At 45.4% G+C, this 18,980-nt stretch overlaps 3 protein-coding genes and 1 non-coding gene across 7 annotated transcripts; 3 read left to right on the top strand and 1 right to left on the bottom strand.

Annotated features, from left to right (window-relative positions):
- Positions 1-98: 98 nt before the first annotated feature.
- Positions 99-4,337, top strand: psmd4a (proteasome 26S subunit ubiquitin receptor, non-ATPase 4a). Its single transcript, XM_010741657.3, has 10 exons — positions 99-245; positions 835-975; positions 1,061-1,175; positions 1,302-1,388; positions 1,531-1,599; positions 1,718-1,933; positions 2,524-2,632; positions 2,750-2,881; positions 2,997-3,049; positions 3,761-4,337. The coding sequence occupies exons 1-10, from the start codon at positions 220-222 to the stop codon at positions 3,929-3,931; spliced, it is 1,119 nt and encodes a 372-aa protein (XP_010739959.1). The 5' UTR covers positions 99-219; the 3' UTR covers positions 3,932-4,337.
- A 100-nt stretch (positions 4,338-4,437) lies between these two features.
- znf687b (zinc finger protein 687b) lies at positions 4,438-13,463 on the top strand. 4 transcript variants are annotated; one of them, XM_019264296.2, is made up of 10 exons: positions 4,438-4,669; positions 5,424-7,778; positions 8,276-8,538; positions 8,625-8,809; positions 9,041-9,217; positions 9,331-9,493; positions 9,817-10,173; positions 10,492-10,592; positions 11,173-11,260; positions 11,456-13,463. In XM_019264296.2, exons 2-10 carry the CDS (start codon positions 5,438-5,440, stop codon positions 12,062-12,064), a joined length of 4,284 nt encoding a protein of 1,427 aa, XP_019119841.1. In that variant the 5' UTR covers positions 4,438-4,669; positions 5,424-5,437; the 3' UTR covers positions 12,065-13,463. The 4 variants fall into 4 exon arrangements, with proteins under 4 accessions (XP_019119841.1, XP_019119837.1, XP_019119840.1 ...); XM_019264292.2 differs by having other exon boundaries at positions 8,243-8,538; XM_019264295.2 differs by lacking the exon at positions 4,438-4,669 and adding an exon at positions 4,715-4,984 and having other exon boundaries at positions 8,243-8,538.
- Positions 9,547-9,681, top strand: LOC113747520 (small nucleolar RNA SNORA13). Its single transcript, XR_003463677.1, has one exon. It is a non-coding gene; the product is annotated as a small nucleolar RNA SNORA13 (small nucleolar RNA).
- Positions 13,464-13,648: 185 nt separating the features above from the next.
- Positions 13,649-16,768, bottom strand: aqp10b (aquaporin 10b). Its single transcript, XM_019264297.2, has 6 exons — positions 16,362-16,768; positions 15,674-15,800; positions 14,938-15,075; positions 14,580-14,698; positions 14,253-14,470; positions 13,649-14,149 (listed from the first exon to the last, which is right to left on the bottom strand). The coding sequence occupies exons 1-6, from the start codon at positions 16,668-16,670 to the stop codon at positions 13,939-13,941; spliced, it is 1,122 nt and encodes a 373-aa protein (XP_019119842.1). The 5' UTR covers positions 16,671-16,768; the 3' UTR covers positions 13,649-13,938.
- Positions 16,769-18,980: the final 2,212 nt, after the last annotated feature.

The following is an 18,980-nucleotide window of genomic DNA, read 5'->3' as shown; positions in this document are numbered from 1 at the left end:
CTGTCTGTGTAAGCTGAGCACATCCATTCTGTGTAAAGTTCAGGTATGAAAAGGTTCATAAGTGGAACTTGAGTTTTATTGTCAAACTATTTCACTTCGCTCATCGTCAGTAATCTACAGGTTTCATATCTGACCAACCGTATTTGACTTTGTTCAGCGTTTGTCCAATAGCCTGTGAGCTTGGAAGACTACGACAGAGTGCAACAAGAAGTTTCCAAAATGGTGCTCGAAAGTACTATGGTCTGGTAAGAACTCTACAAATCCTTTTTTTTGTGTAGTTGTCGATCGGTAAGCGGATCACACGAAGTCACGGTGAATAGTGACAACATTAGCGGGTTCACGGGCTGAGTTACGCGGAGATATCTCGGTTAGCCGGGCTGATAACTCAGCCGGCTAACGCGGTGTGGACCGGCTGAGTCATTGTAGCTAAAGTTAGCTCATATTTACGGCGTTTAAAAAAGCATTTGACTAACTGTGGCACTCACAAACACATTAATACATGTTATTCTTCACGGCGTGGTTCTTTCTGTCGGAATAATGAACTGACAGCCTCGATAACCGCTCGGACCAGCGACATAGGTTGTGTCACCACTTGCTAACCTTAGCAAGCCGTGCTAATGCAGTTTTTATGGTTTAACGACAGCTGCTAAACATTTGTTTACCACGTCCCCGGTGAAGAAGACAGGCTTTTCCACAAGGAGTCGGCGGGAAAGTGGGAAATAAAATGTCTAAAACCAAACTAGGCTGATACGGGACTGACATGTCAGCTGCTAACGTTAGCCGCTCAGTTAGCTCAGTGTAAGCTGCGGCGTTAAACTTGTATTTCCCCCTCAGTGTGGACAACAGTGAGTATATGAGAAATGGAGACTTTCTACCGACGAGGCTACAAGCTCAGCAAGATGCTGTCAATATCGTGTGCCACTCTAAAACACGAAGCAATCCAGAAAACAATGTGGGCCTCATCACCATGGCAAAGTAAGACCACCTCTGTATTTCATAAAGACAGTCTGAAGCACTAAATATTACAAGGTGATGATGCCTGTCTTTTGTTTTCACACAGTAACTGTGAGGTGCTGACCACCCTGACACCAGACTCTGGCCGCATCCTGTCCAAACTCCACGCTGTGCAGCCCAAAGGAAAGATCTGCTTCTGCACGGGCATCAGAGTGGCTCATGTGTGTAACTTTTTAAAAGAAAGTGCTCTGCCACGTAATTACTTTGTCTCGTTTTGCTTTCTGCAGCAGCAGCAGTTTGCTGAGTGCTCATATTTTTCTTATGTTTTTTTTCTTTCTCCTGCTTAGCTGGCTCTAAAACACAGACAAGGAAAAAACCACAAGATGAGGATCATTGCCTTTGTTGGGAGTCCTGTGGAGGATAATGAAAAAGACGTGAGTCGGATGTCGCGTTTTTGTGCCAATCCCGCAGAGAGAAATGTTATTTTTGTAACCGTACCATCATACTTGCAACACAATCTCCTGCTGTCGATGTATGTCTGTAATTTGTCTTAATTTCCTTCTGCTGACTCTGCAGCTTGTCAAGATGGCGAAGCGCTTGAAAAAAGAGAAAGTGAATGTGGATATCATCAACTTCGGAGAAGAGGTGAAGAAATCTGAGTTTATCTTCCGTTGTAACGCTATGTCAAACAAAACATAATGTTGTATTTCCATATCTGACACGAGTTTTCAATGGCCACTGATCTTCTGACCGTTTTATTCAGGAGGTGAACACAGAGAAGCTGACTGCTTTCATAAACACTTTAAATGGAAAGGAGGGGACAGGCTCCCACCTGGTCACAGTCCCTCCAGGGCCCAGTCTGGCTGATGCACTGCTCTCCTCTCCCATCCTGGCCGGTGAAGGAGGCTCCATGATGGGTCTTGGTGCCAGTGACTTTGAGTTTGGGGTGGATCCCAGTGCTGATCCTGAGCTAGCCCTGGTAAGCAAAATGTATAGATGCATCTGAAAAGCCCGCACAAATATATATTGCCTAAGATATACTTACTTAAGAGATCATGTTCTTATAAAGCAAAAGTTAAATCAGGTATTCTGCTTAAAAAGTATCTGTGTGAGATGCTGTCTGCATGTAATATGTACATATTTGTAACATAATACAAGTGTATAAGCTCCGTGGTGAGACACGAGTCATCCACACTTAAAAGCTGATGTGATGATGCATAATGGGGTAATTAAAATGGCAACTATCACAGAATATCTGACTATAAAAGGATTTAAGTCTCACTGCCACAACGAGGGGACTCAAGAAAGACGATAATAAGATATGAGAATGGAAAAACTTTGAGATGAACTAAACATTTGTTGATACAAAGATGTGATATTGATTTGTAGAAAAAAGGTTGCAGTAGATGTTTTGGACTCACCGGTGTCCTACGTGACAATTTAAGCGCTTGTGTTCTTTTTGCATCTTGTCCTTGTGTCCACTGGCTTCAGACTATTCAAACATCCAGCATTTTAGAAGTGGTGCCCTTTATCTTAATTTCTCACCGTTCTCTCTGTCTATGCCTTCAGGCACTGCGTGTATCGATGGAGGAGCAGCGACAGAGGCAGGAGGAAGAGGCCCGCAGAGCTGCTGCTGCTTCTGCAGCCGAGGCAGGCATGCCCACACCTAGTGCAGACGGTAATTAACAGATAGTTTCTTACATTCACTAGAGACAGCACAGATAATAACTGTTAGGATTTGATAGAATAATACTTATTGCTGCATTACTTAGTTTTGATTTTTTTTTTGTCACAGAGTCAGAGGAGGCCTTGTTGAAGATGTCAGTATCTCAGCCCGAGAGCGGGGCAGCAGTGCTTCCTGACTTCAGCAGCATGACAGAGGAGGAGCAGATCGCCTACGCCATGCAGATGTCTCTTGCTGGAGGAGGTGAGCTCCATTTTGATTATCATACAGATTTATAGTCATACTATCACTTACGGTCGCTCTCACATTTGCTGGTATATCTGTTAACATACGTTCTTTTGGCTTGCTCCATGAACAGAGTATGGAGAAATGGACACAGGAGCCCCCATGGACACCGCAGAATCAGTCAAGGTGAGTCATCAGATGATGATTGAAATTAAACTGTAGCGCAGTTATTAAAAGGGGCTCAACCGGTACTTGTGTGTGTATTCTCAATAGAGTCATAAAGAGGCATCCAGGTTATTGCACAGGCAGTATTAGGTGAATGGCAGAGGGGGTACTTTGAAGGCCTGAATGGACATGAAAATCTTCCAATTAAATCAAAAGAGCAACACTATTCAAAAATATCAGGGTCTGTGATTTAAAAAAAAAAAAAAAGTAAATTTTCTCCAAAGATAGATTTGGTACAAACATCTTATCACAGATTAAATCATGTTGCATGTGCTGCTAATGGTAAGTGAAAGCTGTGTGTAGCTCATGGGTTCTGAGGGGGGGGGGGTATCTTCAAAATAATTAAAACTGACGACCACAACATAGATTTATTGTACTGTTAAGTTATCCAATTTCACTGCTGAAAAGATGATCTTATTAAAAAACTGGGCCGTCTATGCAGCCAGGAGATGAAATTGGTGCTACATACCCAGGAAAAGAGGACAGTGGTAGCCATTTAGCTCTAAAAGACAGGAAATGAACACCGCTGTACATATACAATAAGCATCATAAACGTATATGTTTACCTTCAACGTCTACATGCATAAATCACGGACCAATCAGATCTTAAAACCTCTTAAACGAACCCTTAATCCATCCTAATCAATCGTGTCCTCTGTTGTAACCGAACAGGAGGAAGATGACTACGATGTGATGCAAGACCCAGAGTTCCTCCAGAGCGTCTTGGAGAACCTGCCCGGCGTCGACCCAAACAACGAGGCCATCCGCAACGCCATGGGCTCCCTGGCCTCCCAGACAGGAAACAAGCCAGATGGCAAAAAGGATGAAGAGAAGAAGAAATGAGGACATGAGACCGAGGGGATGAAAAAACAAAACCGAACATTTGCAGACAAAGGCGGGATAACTTTCATATATGAAAAAAAATGCTGACGCATCGTCTGACAGGCCAGCATGAGACAGCACTCTGACATTTAATACAATCACTTTCTGTCAGACACGCAAAAGCACCAACATAACAGCTATGTAGTGTAAAATCTGACTGCCCAGTAACATCGACTCTCAAAATGTAAAATGACCTACTCTCAAATTGCCTTGTATGCTCTTTGCCCTACATTTTCTCTACACAGTATAATTACTCCCAATTTCTCTATAAAAGATGAATTTGTGATGACAGGCACTTCAACTAAACAGTTAGCCACACTCCTGTCATGTCTTGTGTTTTTTTTGCAATAAAAGCTATGTGTAAATATGTCGCCTGTTGGTGTTTTTCTCTCATTGACAGTGCTGTGTGTGGACTGGGAGGACGTGTAGGTGTGATGATGACAGAGCATCAGATTTAAACAGACACCACTGTCTCATCTCCACACGTCTTCGCATGATGTTTAAAAATAGCCCCGTCAGGACATTTATTAATGTTTAATGCCATGCACGGTGGAAATAAATATACGTGTCGTTTGCAGCATCCTCCATGCAATTTCTCCAGCTTTATCACAGCCTGATAGGATGTCTCGGGTCATGTGACGGGAAGCGCAGCATTTTCAGCTGAAAACGAGCTAGGATAGTCGGGAATCGCATATCCAGGTAAACAATCCAAAAAAAATACATGAAATATTAAACGAATATCCCCATCCCGGCCATCCTCTTCTGTGTCATCGTCGACCCTACGATCACCGGGTCGCTCTGGCTGTCAGACCATGCCTCAGCAAAGCGCTGCAGTCTGCTTTTTAATGGCGAACGCTAGCTCGTTAGCTAAATGACCCCTCTCTCTCTCTCTCTCTCTCTGTCTGTGTTGGCTGGAGCTCAGCGGCCAGCTAGCCAGCCTCAAGTCGGGGAAGGGACCTGGATAAGCTAAGAATAACCGACGTCGCTGCCCCCGGTGGAACAGTTTCTTAAATGGTCACTACTGCAGAGCTCCAGCATGCGTTAAAAGCATAATTGAAGCGATGTTTCCCCATTCATAGCGTGTCGGCGCCGTGCCTGTGGCCGGAGGAGGCTTTGCTTTGCTTTGCCGTCGCTAGCGCGCTAGCTGGCTAACAGGAATGCTAGTGCAGGATCCTTAGCTGCCCCTGGTAGCAGGCTAACCCGCTGTAGCTTGTCCGCTTGTGTCAAAAACGAAGGTGCATGTGAGAGACATTGACGTCGGAAATATCAGCGTTTTAAATGGTTTTAATATTTAGCCATGTTGTGGTTGTCGTAGCGGGTCTTCTGCGAGCAGGGCAGAGCTGAGGTTGATGGACAACAACACAGCCAGATTCGTGCTAGTGTGCTGCTGCTGCTGCTGCCTTGACCTGCCTGCTGTTATCTCTGTCAATTTGTGTGTGTGTGTCTTTTGCAGGAGTTAATCCCGGTATGGGGGACATGAAGACCCCAGATTTTGATGACCTGTTGGCAGCATTTGACATTCCTGACATAGATGCCAAAGAGGCCATCCAGTCTGCCCCAGATGAAGCAGAGGGACCCCATGGCGCTGCAGGTGCACCTCTGGGAAAGTCGGATAACGTAGTGGGTGTTGGGTCATCCTTGAGACCTCCGAGCCCTTCGGACCCGCAGGCGGACACCTCGATTGTCAGTGTGATTGTGAAGAATAAGGTGCGCCTTGAGGCCGTAGATGGGGCTGATGGAGACACAGACCAGGACCCTATTGATGTGATTGCAGGGGTAGATGTGGGCCCCAGACTAGGTGCGTGTGCCCCCGGAATGGCTGAATCCGAGGCACTCAATCACAATGGTTTTGGGGCGTCTGGTGTCTCCACACCTCTTCCCCTCAGTCAGACCCAGTCTAACGGAGCGCCGTGGTCAATGAACACCCCTAAAGTGTCTTCAGAAGCAGCTGGTGCGGCCAAGTCTCACAAGCAGGGCGGGAATATTTTCAACAGACTTAAACCGCTTGTGGCGCAGGGGTCTGGAGATCCGGTGGGTCGGGCCAGGAAGATGCAGCTTCTACAGCAGCAGCACCAACAGCAGCAGGATACAGGCCAAGAGAGGGCGGATGGGGTCAAAGCATCGTTACCTTCATCCTCCTCTCTATCGGCTGGGTCGTCTCCTCTGGCTGCAGGGGGGCCTGTCGGACTAGCTTCGCCTTTTTTTCCACCTTCCAAGTCTCTGCTTTCCACTCCACCTTCTGCCCTCTCATCACACCCTCTGCACTCATCTCAGCCTTTTAACGGAGCCCCCAAAGGTGGCCCTGCTGGATTTCAGCACCAGCAGATGGAGGAAGATGATTCTGACCCTGATTTGGGGAGTCCACTGGTAATCCAAGAGAGCCCAGACTCCCCAACTTGCACTCAGCTGAGCCGACGTTACAAGTCTGACTCTGTCTCGACCCAGCCCATGTCCTCTAGTGCTTCTCACCCTAAACCGGGGGACACTCCTTCAGGGGCATCTCTGACTTCATCAACACCCCAGTCTGGATCAACAGAGAGTCCCCAACTGGAGGACAGGCATCCAGAACACGTCATAGAGGAGAGAGACTCCCCAGAGAGTCCTGAACCAGAGATGCCAAAATCAACTGCTCAAGTCGCATCTAAGAGATGCTCGAGCCCTGCAGTGGCCTCCACTCCACCTCCTCCTGAACTGCGGGAGCCCAAAGAGGAGGAGGAAGAGATGGAAGTGGGGAATGGGGTCGAGAGGGTCGCTGATGGCAAAGCTGACAAGGGTGAAAACGCGAGAGCAAGTGAGGAGAAGATGGAGGTAGATGATGGCAAGTCTAAACCTCTTTCCACTGACGGAGGAGAAGCAGGCGTTGCTGCAGCAACTGCTGCTTCTGGAGCTCCGTCCCGACCCCTCAAGGTCAGAATAAAAACAATAAAAACCTCCACAGGTGGAATCACCAGAACTGTCACAAGGGTAGCGCCGAAAGGTGGCGCCGCGGGGAAAGGTTTGGACCCTAAAGGTCAAGCTGGGGAACGGAAGGTCCTGGGAAACAAGGCCCAGAAACTTGAAGCTTCCCCAGGTCACATGACGACAACAACATCCCAGAAAGTAAGTGCTCTCAACGCTCTGCCTGTGTCTACACTCGCCGCCAGCAGCGTCATGCTAGCTGCCGCCACGAAGGTCCAGAACAAAATGGCAGCATCGGACAAGGCTAAGGTTTCTGCCACTGCTGTCAGCATCACTAAATCTGCTGCCCTGCCCGTGACGCCCGCCGTGGCCTCCTCTCCCAAGTTCTCAGTTGCTGCTGGTGGGATCAGCGTCCGCACAGCCACGAATAAGACAGCAAACGGAGGTAGCAGCACCATCATAGGCGGCACCCTCCAGCCAAACAAACCCGCTTCCATCGTCAACAGCACCGGCGCCGTGATCTCTCGCAGTCAGTCAAGCCTGGTGGAGGCTTTCAACAAAATCCTGAACAGCAAGAACCTTTTGCCGAGCTACAAGCCCGACCTCTCGGCACCTCCGCCGCCTGAGTGGGGTCTCCCGCTCCCAGCCACAGGGTACCGCTGCCTGGAGTGCGGAGATGCTTTCGCCCTGGAGCGCAGCCTGGCTCGACACTACGACAGACGATCACTGCGCATCGAGGTGACCTGCAACCATTGTGCTAAGAGGCTGGCCTTTTTTAATAAGTGCAGCCTGCTGCTGCATGCCAGGGAGCATAAGGAGCGTGGGCTGGTCATGCAGTGCTCGCACCTGGTCATGAGGCCTGTCACTGTGGAGCAGATGATTGGACAGCAGGACATAACACCGATTGGTGGTAAGGAAAGATCCAGCTGACGATTCTGCGAATCATCGGTTAATCTGTTGTTTATTTATTACGATTCATAATTGAAATATTTTTTCTGTCTCATCACAATCTCCTCAAAATATTTAGTTTCATCTGACTGAAAGTTCAACACCAAGATACTCATTTCAAGTTCACAGAGGAGAGCACAACATTCAGGAGCTGGAAACAGAAAAGAGTGTTTGATCACGCATCATACTAGAGCTGCAAATGTTCAGTTATTTTCTCAATTAATTGTCTAAAAAAATGACAGAAAAAGGATTTCTTTGGTTCACCAACAGTCCAAAACGCAATATCGTTCCTCCTGATAATTATTCCTCAAAAATATGTTAGTCTGATAGTATTTAATTATAAAATGAACACATCATACATCGGTGATTCATCTCCATTGATGACGTCCCATTTGTCTCTTCTGATTTCTGCCTGTGTCTGACCAGGCCTGCTCACCTCTTCGTCCTCCTCTCCTCCAGTCTCGTCACCTTCTACTGCCACCGGCGGCTCCGCCGCCTCTGCCAACTCCAGCCCGATGAAGGATGCTTCGGCTCCAGCGGCGGCTCAGCCTCGACCGGTGCGCCGCGCACCTCAGGGGCCTCAAGCGCTGATGCCTCTGCCTTGCAAGAAGGCCGAGGGTCTGCAGTACAACAACTTCAAATGTCCAGAGTGCCAAACACAATTTTCCAGCAAGGCTGAGCTGGTCACCCACTTCCAGCAGATCAGAGCTGCTCCCAACTCAGTGAGTCTTTGTCTCCTGCTACACCTGCTGTCAAAAAACGCTGGTGGTCTCTGATTGTTTGAATTCTCTTTTTTCTTCTCTTTCAGACGTGTACGCAATGCTCGCCTCCCATGATGCTGCCTAACTCGTGTGCCGTGTCCGCCCACCAGAGGATCCATAAACACAGAGCGCCTCACGTCTGTCCTGAGTGTGGCGGCATCGCCCGGCAGGCCAGCTTCCAGACCCACCTGGAGGAGGCCTGTCTGCACTTTGCGAGGCGCATTGGATACAGGTGTGGAGACGCGTCCCAAAACTGACCTGTCATCATATCAACAATTAGCTAAATGACACTATTAATATAGTTTCAACACGTCAGCTAATTTTGTGCTACAGAAATGATTTTGCAGTTTGTTTGAGGCTTTTCCAGACTCCCTGTCTCATGTGTAATTTGAGATGTCTGTGGTGAACAAATGTTCACGTCACTTTCCTTTGCCGTCATCCCGTGCATCGTGAACTTGTCCAGGTGCTCGAGCTGCCAGGTCGTATTCGGAGGGTTGAACTCCATCAAGTCGCACATCCAGACTGCCCACTGCGAGGTCTTCCACAAGTGCCCCAGCTGCCCCATGGCCTTCAAGTCTTCCCCCAGCGCCCAGAGCCACATCAGCACCCAGCACCCGACACTTACCGGAGGACAGGCCAAGTACGCGCGCCGCTTCAACCCACATGCAGAGAAATATCTTCAGAGGGTGTTTGGAAATGATGCTCACACTTTGGAAATAGAGCTCTAAAATATGCATTTCTCTCCTTTTGCAGGATGATTTACAAGTGTGTGATGTGTGACACCGTTTTTACCCAGAAGCCCTTGCTGTACATGCACTTTGACACTCATTTAGCCAAGCAGAAAGTGCATGTGTTCAAGTGTCCTGACTGTACCAAGCTCTACGCCCAGAAAGGATCGATGATGGAGCACATTAAGGTGTGTTTTGTGAACATGAAACATTCAGAGATTTTACATATTTGGTTGAATTTTGCCTTCATGTGTTGCCCATTCATTGCTTTCTACGGTGAATGTGGTGTCAGCGAAGGCACACAGCATATCTTGGATCGGCCTTAGCAAGGTCTCTCTCCGGTGGCCTTGTACTAAGTTCTATACCAAGTACAGAAGTTAATGTAGTAACAACAGATTAGCTTTTGTGAGTAAGATTGACTCATAATTTGTATTTTAAAGGATAAATGAATTCATCTTGAACACTTTGGTTGTTCTTTATGTTCTGTCACACTTACTGTCGTTCCTATCAGACCGCTCACAGAGGACCTTCAGCCAAGCAGACAGAGTCTCAGTCCGATGCCTCTAACGCTGCCTCGGCCCCGGCCAACACATCCGGTCCCTCTGGCCTCAAGTCTAAATCCTCTGGAAAACCTGACAACTCGGACGGCGAGGACTGGGGGCGGGAACAGGAGGAAGAAGAAGAAGAGGAGGAAGACGATGACGACGACGATGCGGACGAGGACTACGAGGCTCCGGGAGCTCACACGCCCGCCACGGGGGGCAGTACTCAACCCCCCGCCCAGACTGAGTGGACCTGCCCCCAGTGCCAGACCACCTTCACTGACAACGACGACTATCTGGGTCACGTGAAGATGGAGCACGGCAAGGTGTGGCACCACTACCTCTATCATTTAAATGTGATTCTGTTGAACACAGCGATTAGAGTTGGGGCATTGTTTAAGTTGCTGCTGATGTTTTGTGGCTGGAAAATTCCTTCCGATCGTGGAAAAAGGACACCGCATACTCGGAAGGCAGCTGTTGTTAATTTCCTGTTCGCACTGCAGCATATTTGACTGAGATCTTTTTATCTTATCTCTCTCTCCACCTCTTTGTGTGTGTGTGTGTGTGTGTGTGTGTGTGTGTGTGTGTGTGTGTGTGTGTGTGTGTGTGTGTGTGTGTGTGTGTGTGTGCTGCCAACTCCAAAGTTCCCTTGTCGTATTTGTGGAGGCACGTTCAGCACGTCTTCCAGCCTGAGGCGTCACGAGCGTGTCATTCATGAGGGCAACAAAAGAGTCTTCCATTGCCAGTGAGTGATCAAATCCATGTTTGAGACACAAACTCACACACAACTACGACTTCAAATGTTTTGCTGAAAATAAAGAAAAGCTTTAATCGGTCAATTTTTAGCTCATTGCTGACATATCTGCACAATCTGCGGTACAGAAATGGCAAACTAGGTGATGCAGAGACAGTGTCACCATTAAACCGTACTGTAATTTTACTGTTATATACTGTAAACACAGGCATGTCTGTCCATTGTTCTTCCCGAGGTTTGTGTTTTCTTTGTCAATAAGTCTTACCTTTTCTGAATCGAGGGTTCAAGGATAGATGTGTCGGATAATGTACAGATTGTAAATTTGTGATTTGTGATATTTGGGTTAGTTTCGGGTTAAATAAAATAGAAATGACTTGACTATCACAAAGTTTGTCCACCAGAGAGTACTGACAAAAAGATTCTCACACTGTAAACAGCAAACATTGATATCAGAAAAGCATAGTGTTCCAGACTATATTAATTTATGCCTATAATTTCCACGATCTGATGTTGTTGTGATGTGATCTTAGTGCTGGATGAAGTGATTTAACGCTGCGTAATTCTTTTTCAGATATTGCACAGAAGGCAAACGCACCTTTGGCAGTCGGTTCTTACTGGACAAACACATTCGGCTCCATCACAGAAGCACAGATGGACAGGTGAGTCGATGCAGTCTCACATAAATACGCTATTGTTTGAGTTTTAGTTTAAATTCGAAACTCCAAAAAGTTATGCAACACACAAAAGGAACTGGTAAACCAGCTCACAGCTGGACAAAATAAACTGCAGGTGAAAGATGAGTAGTGTTTATCTTTGAAAAGTGTTGAATCTCTCCTCCCCTTTTGCGTCCTCAGGGTCCCCCCATGACCAGGAAGCGTGCAGCCACAGGTGGAGAAGGACCAGGTAGCTCCTCAGAACAAGATGGAGAGGGTGGACCTCCTGTAGGCAGGACAGGAGACGAGGAAGAGAACGCCACAGAGGACGGCGAGGAGGGTGTAGGTCCTGCAAAGAGAACCAGGGCATCCATCGCGTCAACATCGGCGGCGCCCAACGAGCTCGAGGAGGAAGACAACGTCTTCCGTTGCGTGCCCTGTGGCTTCTCCACCGAGGACGGGGCGGAGTTCCAGCGCCACATCCCCCAGCACCGCGCCGACACCGCCTCCTTCCAGTGCCTGCAGTGCGGCGTCTGCTTTGCGTCGGCCGGCTCGCTCAGCAGGCACCGCTTCATCACTCACCGCGTGCGGGACACCCAGAGCGACGCCGACCGCGGCACCCCACGCGCTCACGGCTCTCCCGACGGCTCGCCCGCCGCCTCCCCTCAGGCGCTGGGCGAGGACGGAGAGGGGAATCTGAGCTGCAAGGTGTGCGGCCGGCGTTTCGACAAGGCCTCGGACCTCAACACCCACTTCAGGACCCACGGCATGGCCTTCCTCACCGCACACAAAACAGACAAACCCCAGTAGAAGGAGGGGAGCCTCTGAGACTTACAGATGGTCTACAAACGAGGAGTCACGACGGAGGAGAGAGGCTGTAGAATATGAATGTCGATCCTGAGATGAAACAGAGCTGCTTCCTGTGCAGCTTCTTTTTTAGCCACCATAAACAGTTTTACTCTATCTATGGCACCTCTTCTGTGCAATTGTAATTGCATGTTTGATCATGTTATTGGTCACTTAACTAAACACACCTGTGATAGACTCTTGAGTGGACAGGCTCTGGAACAGCCCCACCACCCTCCTCCCTGAGTAAAGCATTTATATATCAGCCATACTGTGTCAACACATCACGTCCTTCCATTTCAGTCTCACTCTGCACTGACTGTAGCCACCTGCCTGTTTCAATCATGTAACACACTTAAATACACACACCTCCAACTGTACTCCCGTCAGCTCTAGTGCCGATATTTTTGTACTTCACATTGTTCATCGTATTCATACTCGTTTGCCTCATTCTTACGGCGTCGGATCAGTTCTAACAGCTCCACGTTCGAGCTGCTTAAAACTGATCCCAAAGCCAGGATCTCAAGACGTCTGAAGCATGATGAAAGGGGGGGAGTGTTTGGAAGAATCTGACACTGATTTTTATGTTGCTATAATATTTATTTATACGAAACACATTACTGCTGTTGGTATTTTTGTGCGAGTCGGTTGCGTCAAATCTTACTAGACACGGTGCGATTTTACCTGCCACAGAGACATGAGGCGAGGTTACCGGAGGTGTGTAACCTGTGTAGTGTGAATAATGTGTGATGTTGTTAATCGTTAAGCTAGAAGAGGAGAGGTCAGGCTTCCTGCCAGTAGTATATGTGTACGAGTTTTGCCATGTAAATACATATAATTACACTAAAAGAAAGAAGCGTTCTGGTTTTAGTAACTTGCTATGATAATGTGAATACGTATAGTATTTGTACTTGTACTGTTCCCTTTTTTTTTTTCCAAACAATTGAAGTTTAAAAGAAAAAAAAGAATCCCCCCCCCCCCCCCCCCCCCCCCCCCAGAGGTAGCTATACATTGTAATTATAAAGCAGAGGGAGAGCGTGGGGGTCGTGTCGTCTTAATGTGTATGAATACAAATGTTTATCTCTTTGAGACGGTTCTTTTTTTATCTACAGAATCAGTGCTTGCTGTATTCACATTTCTTTTGTATGTTTCAAAAACAGCCTTCATGGGCCTCTGAGTGGATTTTTTTGTTTTTGTTTGTTTGTATCTTTTTATATGTCATGATATCATATTTATATAGCTCAATAGTGGAAAAATTTCATGTCATTTTCTTTTCCATGGTTGTGGTCTGCTTGCTGAAATGCCATACACTTTTGTGCTGTTTCGAAAATAAATGTGTAAAAGAGACGTTGAGGGTCGCATCCAGAGCAGCCTTTCCCATTTTTTTTCTGTTTATAAATTTGACTGTTTTAGTTCTTTGTTTATATTTTAATGACCCAGAATTCATATTCTCGAATAACAGTCTGAGAGTCACGCCAATAGCTCTGTTAGACTGAAGGCACAGTGGTACTTGCATACACCTCAGTCACAAAGTGAAGATTACCTTGGTTTAGCATGTTAGTATTTAATTGTTAGCACTAAACCAAAGTACAGCTGAGGTGGATGGGAATGTCACTAACTTTGCACACACATAAACCAAAGTTTAAAGATTTTTTTTGTCCTTGCATGTATGATTATGCTACAAAACTGTTTTTCTGCACTTAGAACTAATGAACTTGTTCCAATAAATTACTCACAGACATCAAAGACAGCTTCAGAGGACATCACACCACCACTACAACTGTATACATTAATTTTTTTTTTCCATCTACAACTGTATACATTTTAATTTTTTTCATCTACAATTTACTGCTTGGTTTCTCAGTATCTGGCTCCACCCCATTCAGCTCCACCTCTGACTTGCTTTCAATGGCCTCCTGACACGAGGTCTGGAGCTCAGATGGAATGACGGGATGGTGGACTTCAATCATCAGCTCGTAGATCAGCGTTCCCAGCAGCGCCCCGACACAGGGAGCCACTATGGGCACCCACCACCAACCACCTCCAGCCCTACAAAGACATCAGGGTTTACATTCAATCAGACTTTTCTATTAAATTCATTCATGTGGGTCAACAAAGCAAATGACATCATTTAAATACTGAAACTACTCACTTGAAAACATCAACTCCCCAGCCAGCGACGAACGTGAATATTCGAGGTCCCAGATCCCTGGCCGGGTTGAGGGCGTAGCCACTGTTGGAGCCCATTGAGACACCAATAACCAGCACTGCTGCTCCCACTAGCACAGGCTGAAGATAATGTGGGATGGAGCTGTTCCTCTGGTCCCCAAGAGCCAGGACACACAGCAGCAGGGCAGCAGTGCCTATCACCTGGATAACATGGGAATGTAAGAAATGTTCCAGAAGCAGAATACTACACTTCAGTCTGTAACCTAACCCGATGTTCAAACCTGACTGAGTGAATGAATCAGTATCTGACCTGGTCCACGACACCTCCCCACACACTGAGGTAGTCAGCTGGGTAGGTGGAGAATATGCCGGCTGTGGCAGTGGGACCCGTCACTGTCAGCTCACCTCCGCTGTACGCCTGGATAGCATCTGCAAACATCGTATAATACATGGAAAAACACATGTACACAACCTTTTCAGTCAGTCCTATATGCACCGGCTAACTGGAGAACCACTTGTGTATTAATCCACAGCTTAAAATAGTTCCACACAAATCTTCTATTTAGTACAATTTGAGTAACATTTACTAAAAACTACATTGCCCAGCTGTTTTCACTTATTTAACCTTTTTAGAGAAAGAACACTGACTATATCTAAATATAACTCACCATAGTACTGCAGACCAACTGTAGCTGCAGCCAGAAAGGCTCCGAGCACTTGGAAGAAGATGTAGAAAGGTAGTTTTATCCAAGAATGCCTGCCCAGGAAGCATAAACTCAGAGAGACGGCTGGGTTCAGATGGGCACCTTATGGAAGAAAATAAGAAAAGAGTTCAGGTCTAATGTGAAACATTTCAGAATTGAAAATTATATTTTTTGTGTCCTGAAATTGTCCCTTTGCATACATATCCATGCTTTTATCCTGCTCTGTGAAAACAGTGATGTTATTAGATATTATACAGGCATTATGCACAACTTAGGGACTGGAAAAAAGCTGAATGTAGTATCTCTTTTTTCATGTCCTAAACTTATGTTTTATTTCAATCTTCCTCTGCAGTATATTGTAATTAATAAGTATAATTTGATCCAAAAGACAACTTTCACTTGTGGCATGGTTCTTGGTGCACATTGATGTATGCAGAGGACAAAGGGTCTGTCTCTTTATCAGGTTTGTTTGAATGTTTATATTGGTTTTGCACATTAAAAGGTCATTTAAAGCTGATTTAGAATTGCACTCATATAACACTATCTGAGATGTGACATCACTTGAGGTGATTTACCAACTTTACAATTCCGTTTAGGACATCCAGATTTAAACTGGAGTTCAAAGAAAACATTAATAACCACTCGGGGACTTGATTTTCTTTCCCCTCGACTCTCTAATAATTTTCACACAGTCCCTCACCTGAGACTCCACGAGACACAAACACCCCAAATGTAACTCCCAGAGCAAAACCAAGATTGATTGACAGGTATTGTCCCTTCTTATCTTGAGTTGTGGTCACCTGGGCAACGGAGCCACATCCAAACAGCTGCAATTACATAAGAGGAAGAGCTGTATTAGCAGAATATAAAAACCTGAGCACAAAAAACAGAGCAGTAATACTCAGGATTGCCTCTGTATCATCATCATCTTCTTTATGAACATCATTTCTAAAGAACCTGTTTTATGATTCATGTTGTAAATGTTAACTGCCCTGACAGGTGAGACAACAAACATCGCCGTTCAAATCACTGATGAGTTCGCCAACACCACCCTCTCTATCCTCCCCCTCACTCGCACTCTTATTCATTCTGTCTGTCTCTCTCTCTCTCAGGACAAAGTCCTTTGGTTATCCATTGTGTGGATCACAAACTGCTTCAAAACAAGAGAGTAAGCATGGAACTGTTTGAGTTTACTGATCAAGTGAGAGTTTGAATGAACTGCTGGAGAAGAAATTCAATGTTTTCTGTATTTTACAGCTTATCAAATCAAACGCAAAAAGCTGCACCTGCTATGTCTTTGCCTCAGTGATGATCGTGATTAACCTCTTTTATCTAAAAGGTGCCTCATGCAACTAACTTCATTTTAGATGCATAAAACATTTACTCACAATCAGGACGTAGACTCCGAGGCATTCAGCCAAACACTCCCTGACCAGTTGGTTCCTGATCTGACATTTCCTCAGCAGCCTCTCCATCCCTGAGCTTTCCTCCACACCGTCCGGCCACGAGTGAGCCTTCAAAGCTGGGACACCGTCATCCGGTGGGTCTGACCCACACAGCACTGCACTGCCTGACTTACTGGGCAGAGTTTGCCCTTTCATACAGGACCCGAAGGCTACGTCACACACTTTATGGCATGGTTGAGATGGTTGTGCGTGTACACGCAGGAGAGGAGAGTAGTTCACTCTGTAGGACATCCTGACTAAATCACAGCAGACATGATCCAAAACACTTCACAGCACAGAGCTGGTGAAACTGGTTCCCTTGGCTGGTTTAACGTGTTTCACCTGACTGGAATTGACTCTTGATTGTTCCTTTCATTTGATTGGTCACATTTCTTCTTCTCTGAATGCAAATAAGTGCACCCAAAAAATGTAAACAAAATATAGAAAAATCTCTGACTGTCAACACATTTCAACTTATTTGTAACAGCTCGTTTTCATATTGCATGTGTGTGTAAACGAGCACGGGATAATAAGAGGATTCAGATAAGAGATGGGAAACCTGCAATCATCGCCTTAATCTGTGATAAGAATTTATTACTGCTCTGACATACATGAGACAGACAGATAAGACAGCTTGCTCAGTATATTTTCCCCATGATGCATGCATGCATATGAAATCGATCTATTTGATACACTTTACAGCTGGTGCAAACAGTGAGTAAATCACTGCAAACGACACCCATCAGTGTAGGTGATAGCAAGTTGATGTATGTCAAGAGATCGTCACACTCCTGACAAACTATTAATGCATTATATAGCGTAAAAGAAGATAAATACTGTATAATCACATCTTACAATAAGATATTTCATCTCTAATTTATGGTTTCCTGTGAAGATAACCTTCCTTCCTGAAAGGATAAGAACACGAGTGTTGCTGTTGACTTCATAAATATATGCATCCTGCATGAAAAGCATCTGCATAACAATATGATCTTCAGATAAGTTAACAAATATGAATGAAACAGACCAGTTTTAATTAGTAAAGTAACATGCAGTGCCTCATACCAGTCACGACAGCTTGACCTGACTCCAGGTATCTGTCATTTGGTATGCTATATGCTCCATAAGCCGTTTGTGTGTGTGGCTGTCCTTCAGGCCTGTGTGTAAAATCATTTTCCCACTGAGGGATCAAAAAAGAAAATCTTTGTCTCCGCCCCATGTACAAAGGCTCAGTCCTTGCCACAGAGGCCCAAGGTTCGAATCTGACCTGCAGCCCTTTGCTGCATGTCATTACCCATCTCTCCCCCCACATTTCTGTCACTTCTCTACGTTTATCTGCATGTAACGGTCTTTTAGAGAGAGAAAATAAATGAGAAGTTCAAATAAATGAAGGTTCACCTTAACCTTTTAAAACGACACGAGTGAACGCCACACAGTTTCATTCCTGGTTCTCTCTGAAGTGAAATGTACTGCTGTTTTTCAGAGGAAAACAATGCACCATTATGTCCACTCCCCTCACGAAGGCAGATCTGTCTGAACACGGGATGTAACCAGAGCAATGAGACCTTTTCATACTTCACACATGAAAGAGCACGTTGTTTTTTTTTTTTTTAAATTTAAGTTGAACATGAATTTTCATTCTTTCTGTATGGGTGGAATTATCATTCCATCTGTATCAAAGACTGTGCTGAAGCACAGAGAAAGCACAGACCTGGTGGAGGTCACACTGACATTTTCATGACAGTGAGGCCATTTTTGAGAAAGACTGAGGAAGGAGAAAGTGAAGAAGGTGAAATAAGCTAAATAAGATGGAGAGACAGGAAAAGGCATTCATCCAGACCGCACCTTGGAGAGCTGAACTGATGGAGGGACTTGATCAGACTTGACTCCTTTTTGGAGCGATAAAGACTTATCAGCTCCGCAGAACACGGGACGACATGCATGAAAAGACATGACAAGAGCAGAGGAATCTGCATTTTCTGTCTGCTTTAAAACTGTATGGAGCTGTTTCATGTTGGAAACCCCCAACACTATAACATTATTATATTAGTTAGCAGTAAGAAATCAAGTTAAGAAAGGTTGGAGCTTTACTTAATTAGTTACTTAGTGCAAGTAGCCATTAAAATCCAGGAAGAACTATAAGAAATGCTGTCACTATAAAAAATAGAACTTTCTCTATTATTATTACTTCAGTTAAATTAACAATGTGTAATAGGATCTCACAGAAATACACTTCACTATAACTGTTCTTTATTATACATAACAAACTGAATTGAAATTTTCACTTCCTGAAACCTAAGTATTAACTTATTTTGAGCAATAAATGTCTAATATACTAATATTTTATGTACACAAATGATGTTAAAGTGAGAGATCGTAGTTAAACTGCAAGAGTCATAATGTTGGCAAACTCATTAACCACCATGAGCTAATGCTTAGAACAAGCCTAATGAGACTGTAGCAGCACAACCTCGAAATGTTTTGATCTGAAGTCAATTTGAATGAAGATGTTTGTAATATTGCTTTAAAGTAGTCAAACACAGGCAAATATAGGCAACTATG

Source organism: Larimichthys crocea, chromosome XIII (genome assembly GCF_000972845.2).
Source record: "Larimichthys crocea isolate SSNF chromosome XIII, L_crocea_2.0, whole genome shotgun sequence".
Taxonomy (NCBI): Eukaryota; Metazoa; Chordata; class Actinopteri; family Sciaenidae; genus Larimichthys; species Larimichthys crocea.
Note: the sequence above shows the minus strand (reverse complement) of the source record. Positions and strands in the feature narration are given on the sequence as shown.

Excerpts from the sequence above, each read along its gene's own strand:
- znf687b (XM_019264292.2), top strand. The coding sequence starts at position 5,438 with ATGGGGGACATGAAGACCCCAGATTTTGATGACCTGTTGGCAGCATTT. Across the intron at positions 9,494-9,816 it reads CGATGATGGAGCACATTAAG|ACCGCTCACAGAGGACCTTC; the intron begins GTGTGTTTTGTG and ends CGTTCCTATCAG. Across the intron at positions 11,261-11,455 it reads ACAGAAGCACAGATGGACAG|GGTCCCCCCATGACCAGGAA; the intron begins GTGAGTCGATGC and ends TTGCGTCCTCAG.
- psmd4a (XM_010741657.3), top strand. The coding sequence starts at position 220 with ATGGTGCTCGAAAGTACTATGGTCTG. Across the intron at positions 1,176-1,301 it reads CGGGCATCAGAGTGGCTCAT|CTGGCTCTAAAACACAGACA; the intron begins GTGTGTAACTTT and ends TCTCCTGCTTAG. Across the intron at positions 2,633-2,749 it reads GCCCACACCTAGTGCAGACG|AGTCAGAGGAGGCCTTGTTG; the intron begins GTAATTAACAGA and ends TTTTTGTCACAG.
- aqp10b (XM_019264297.2), bottom strand. The coding sequence starts at position 16,670 with ATGTCCTACAGAGTGAACTACTCTCCTCTCCTGCGTGTACACGCACAA. Across the intron at positions 15,076-15,673 it reads TGTGTCTCGTGGAGTCTCAG|GTGCCCATCTGAACCCAGCC; the intron begins GTGAGGGACTGT and ends TTCTTCCATAAG. Across the intron at positions 14,150-14,252 it reads TGGGGAGTTGATGTTTTCAA|GGCTGGAGGTGGTTGGTGGT; the intron begins GTGAGTAGTTTC and ends ATGTCTTTGTAG.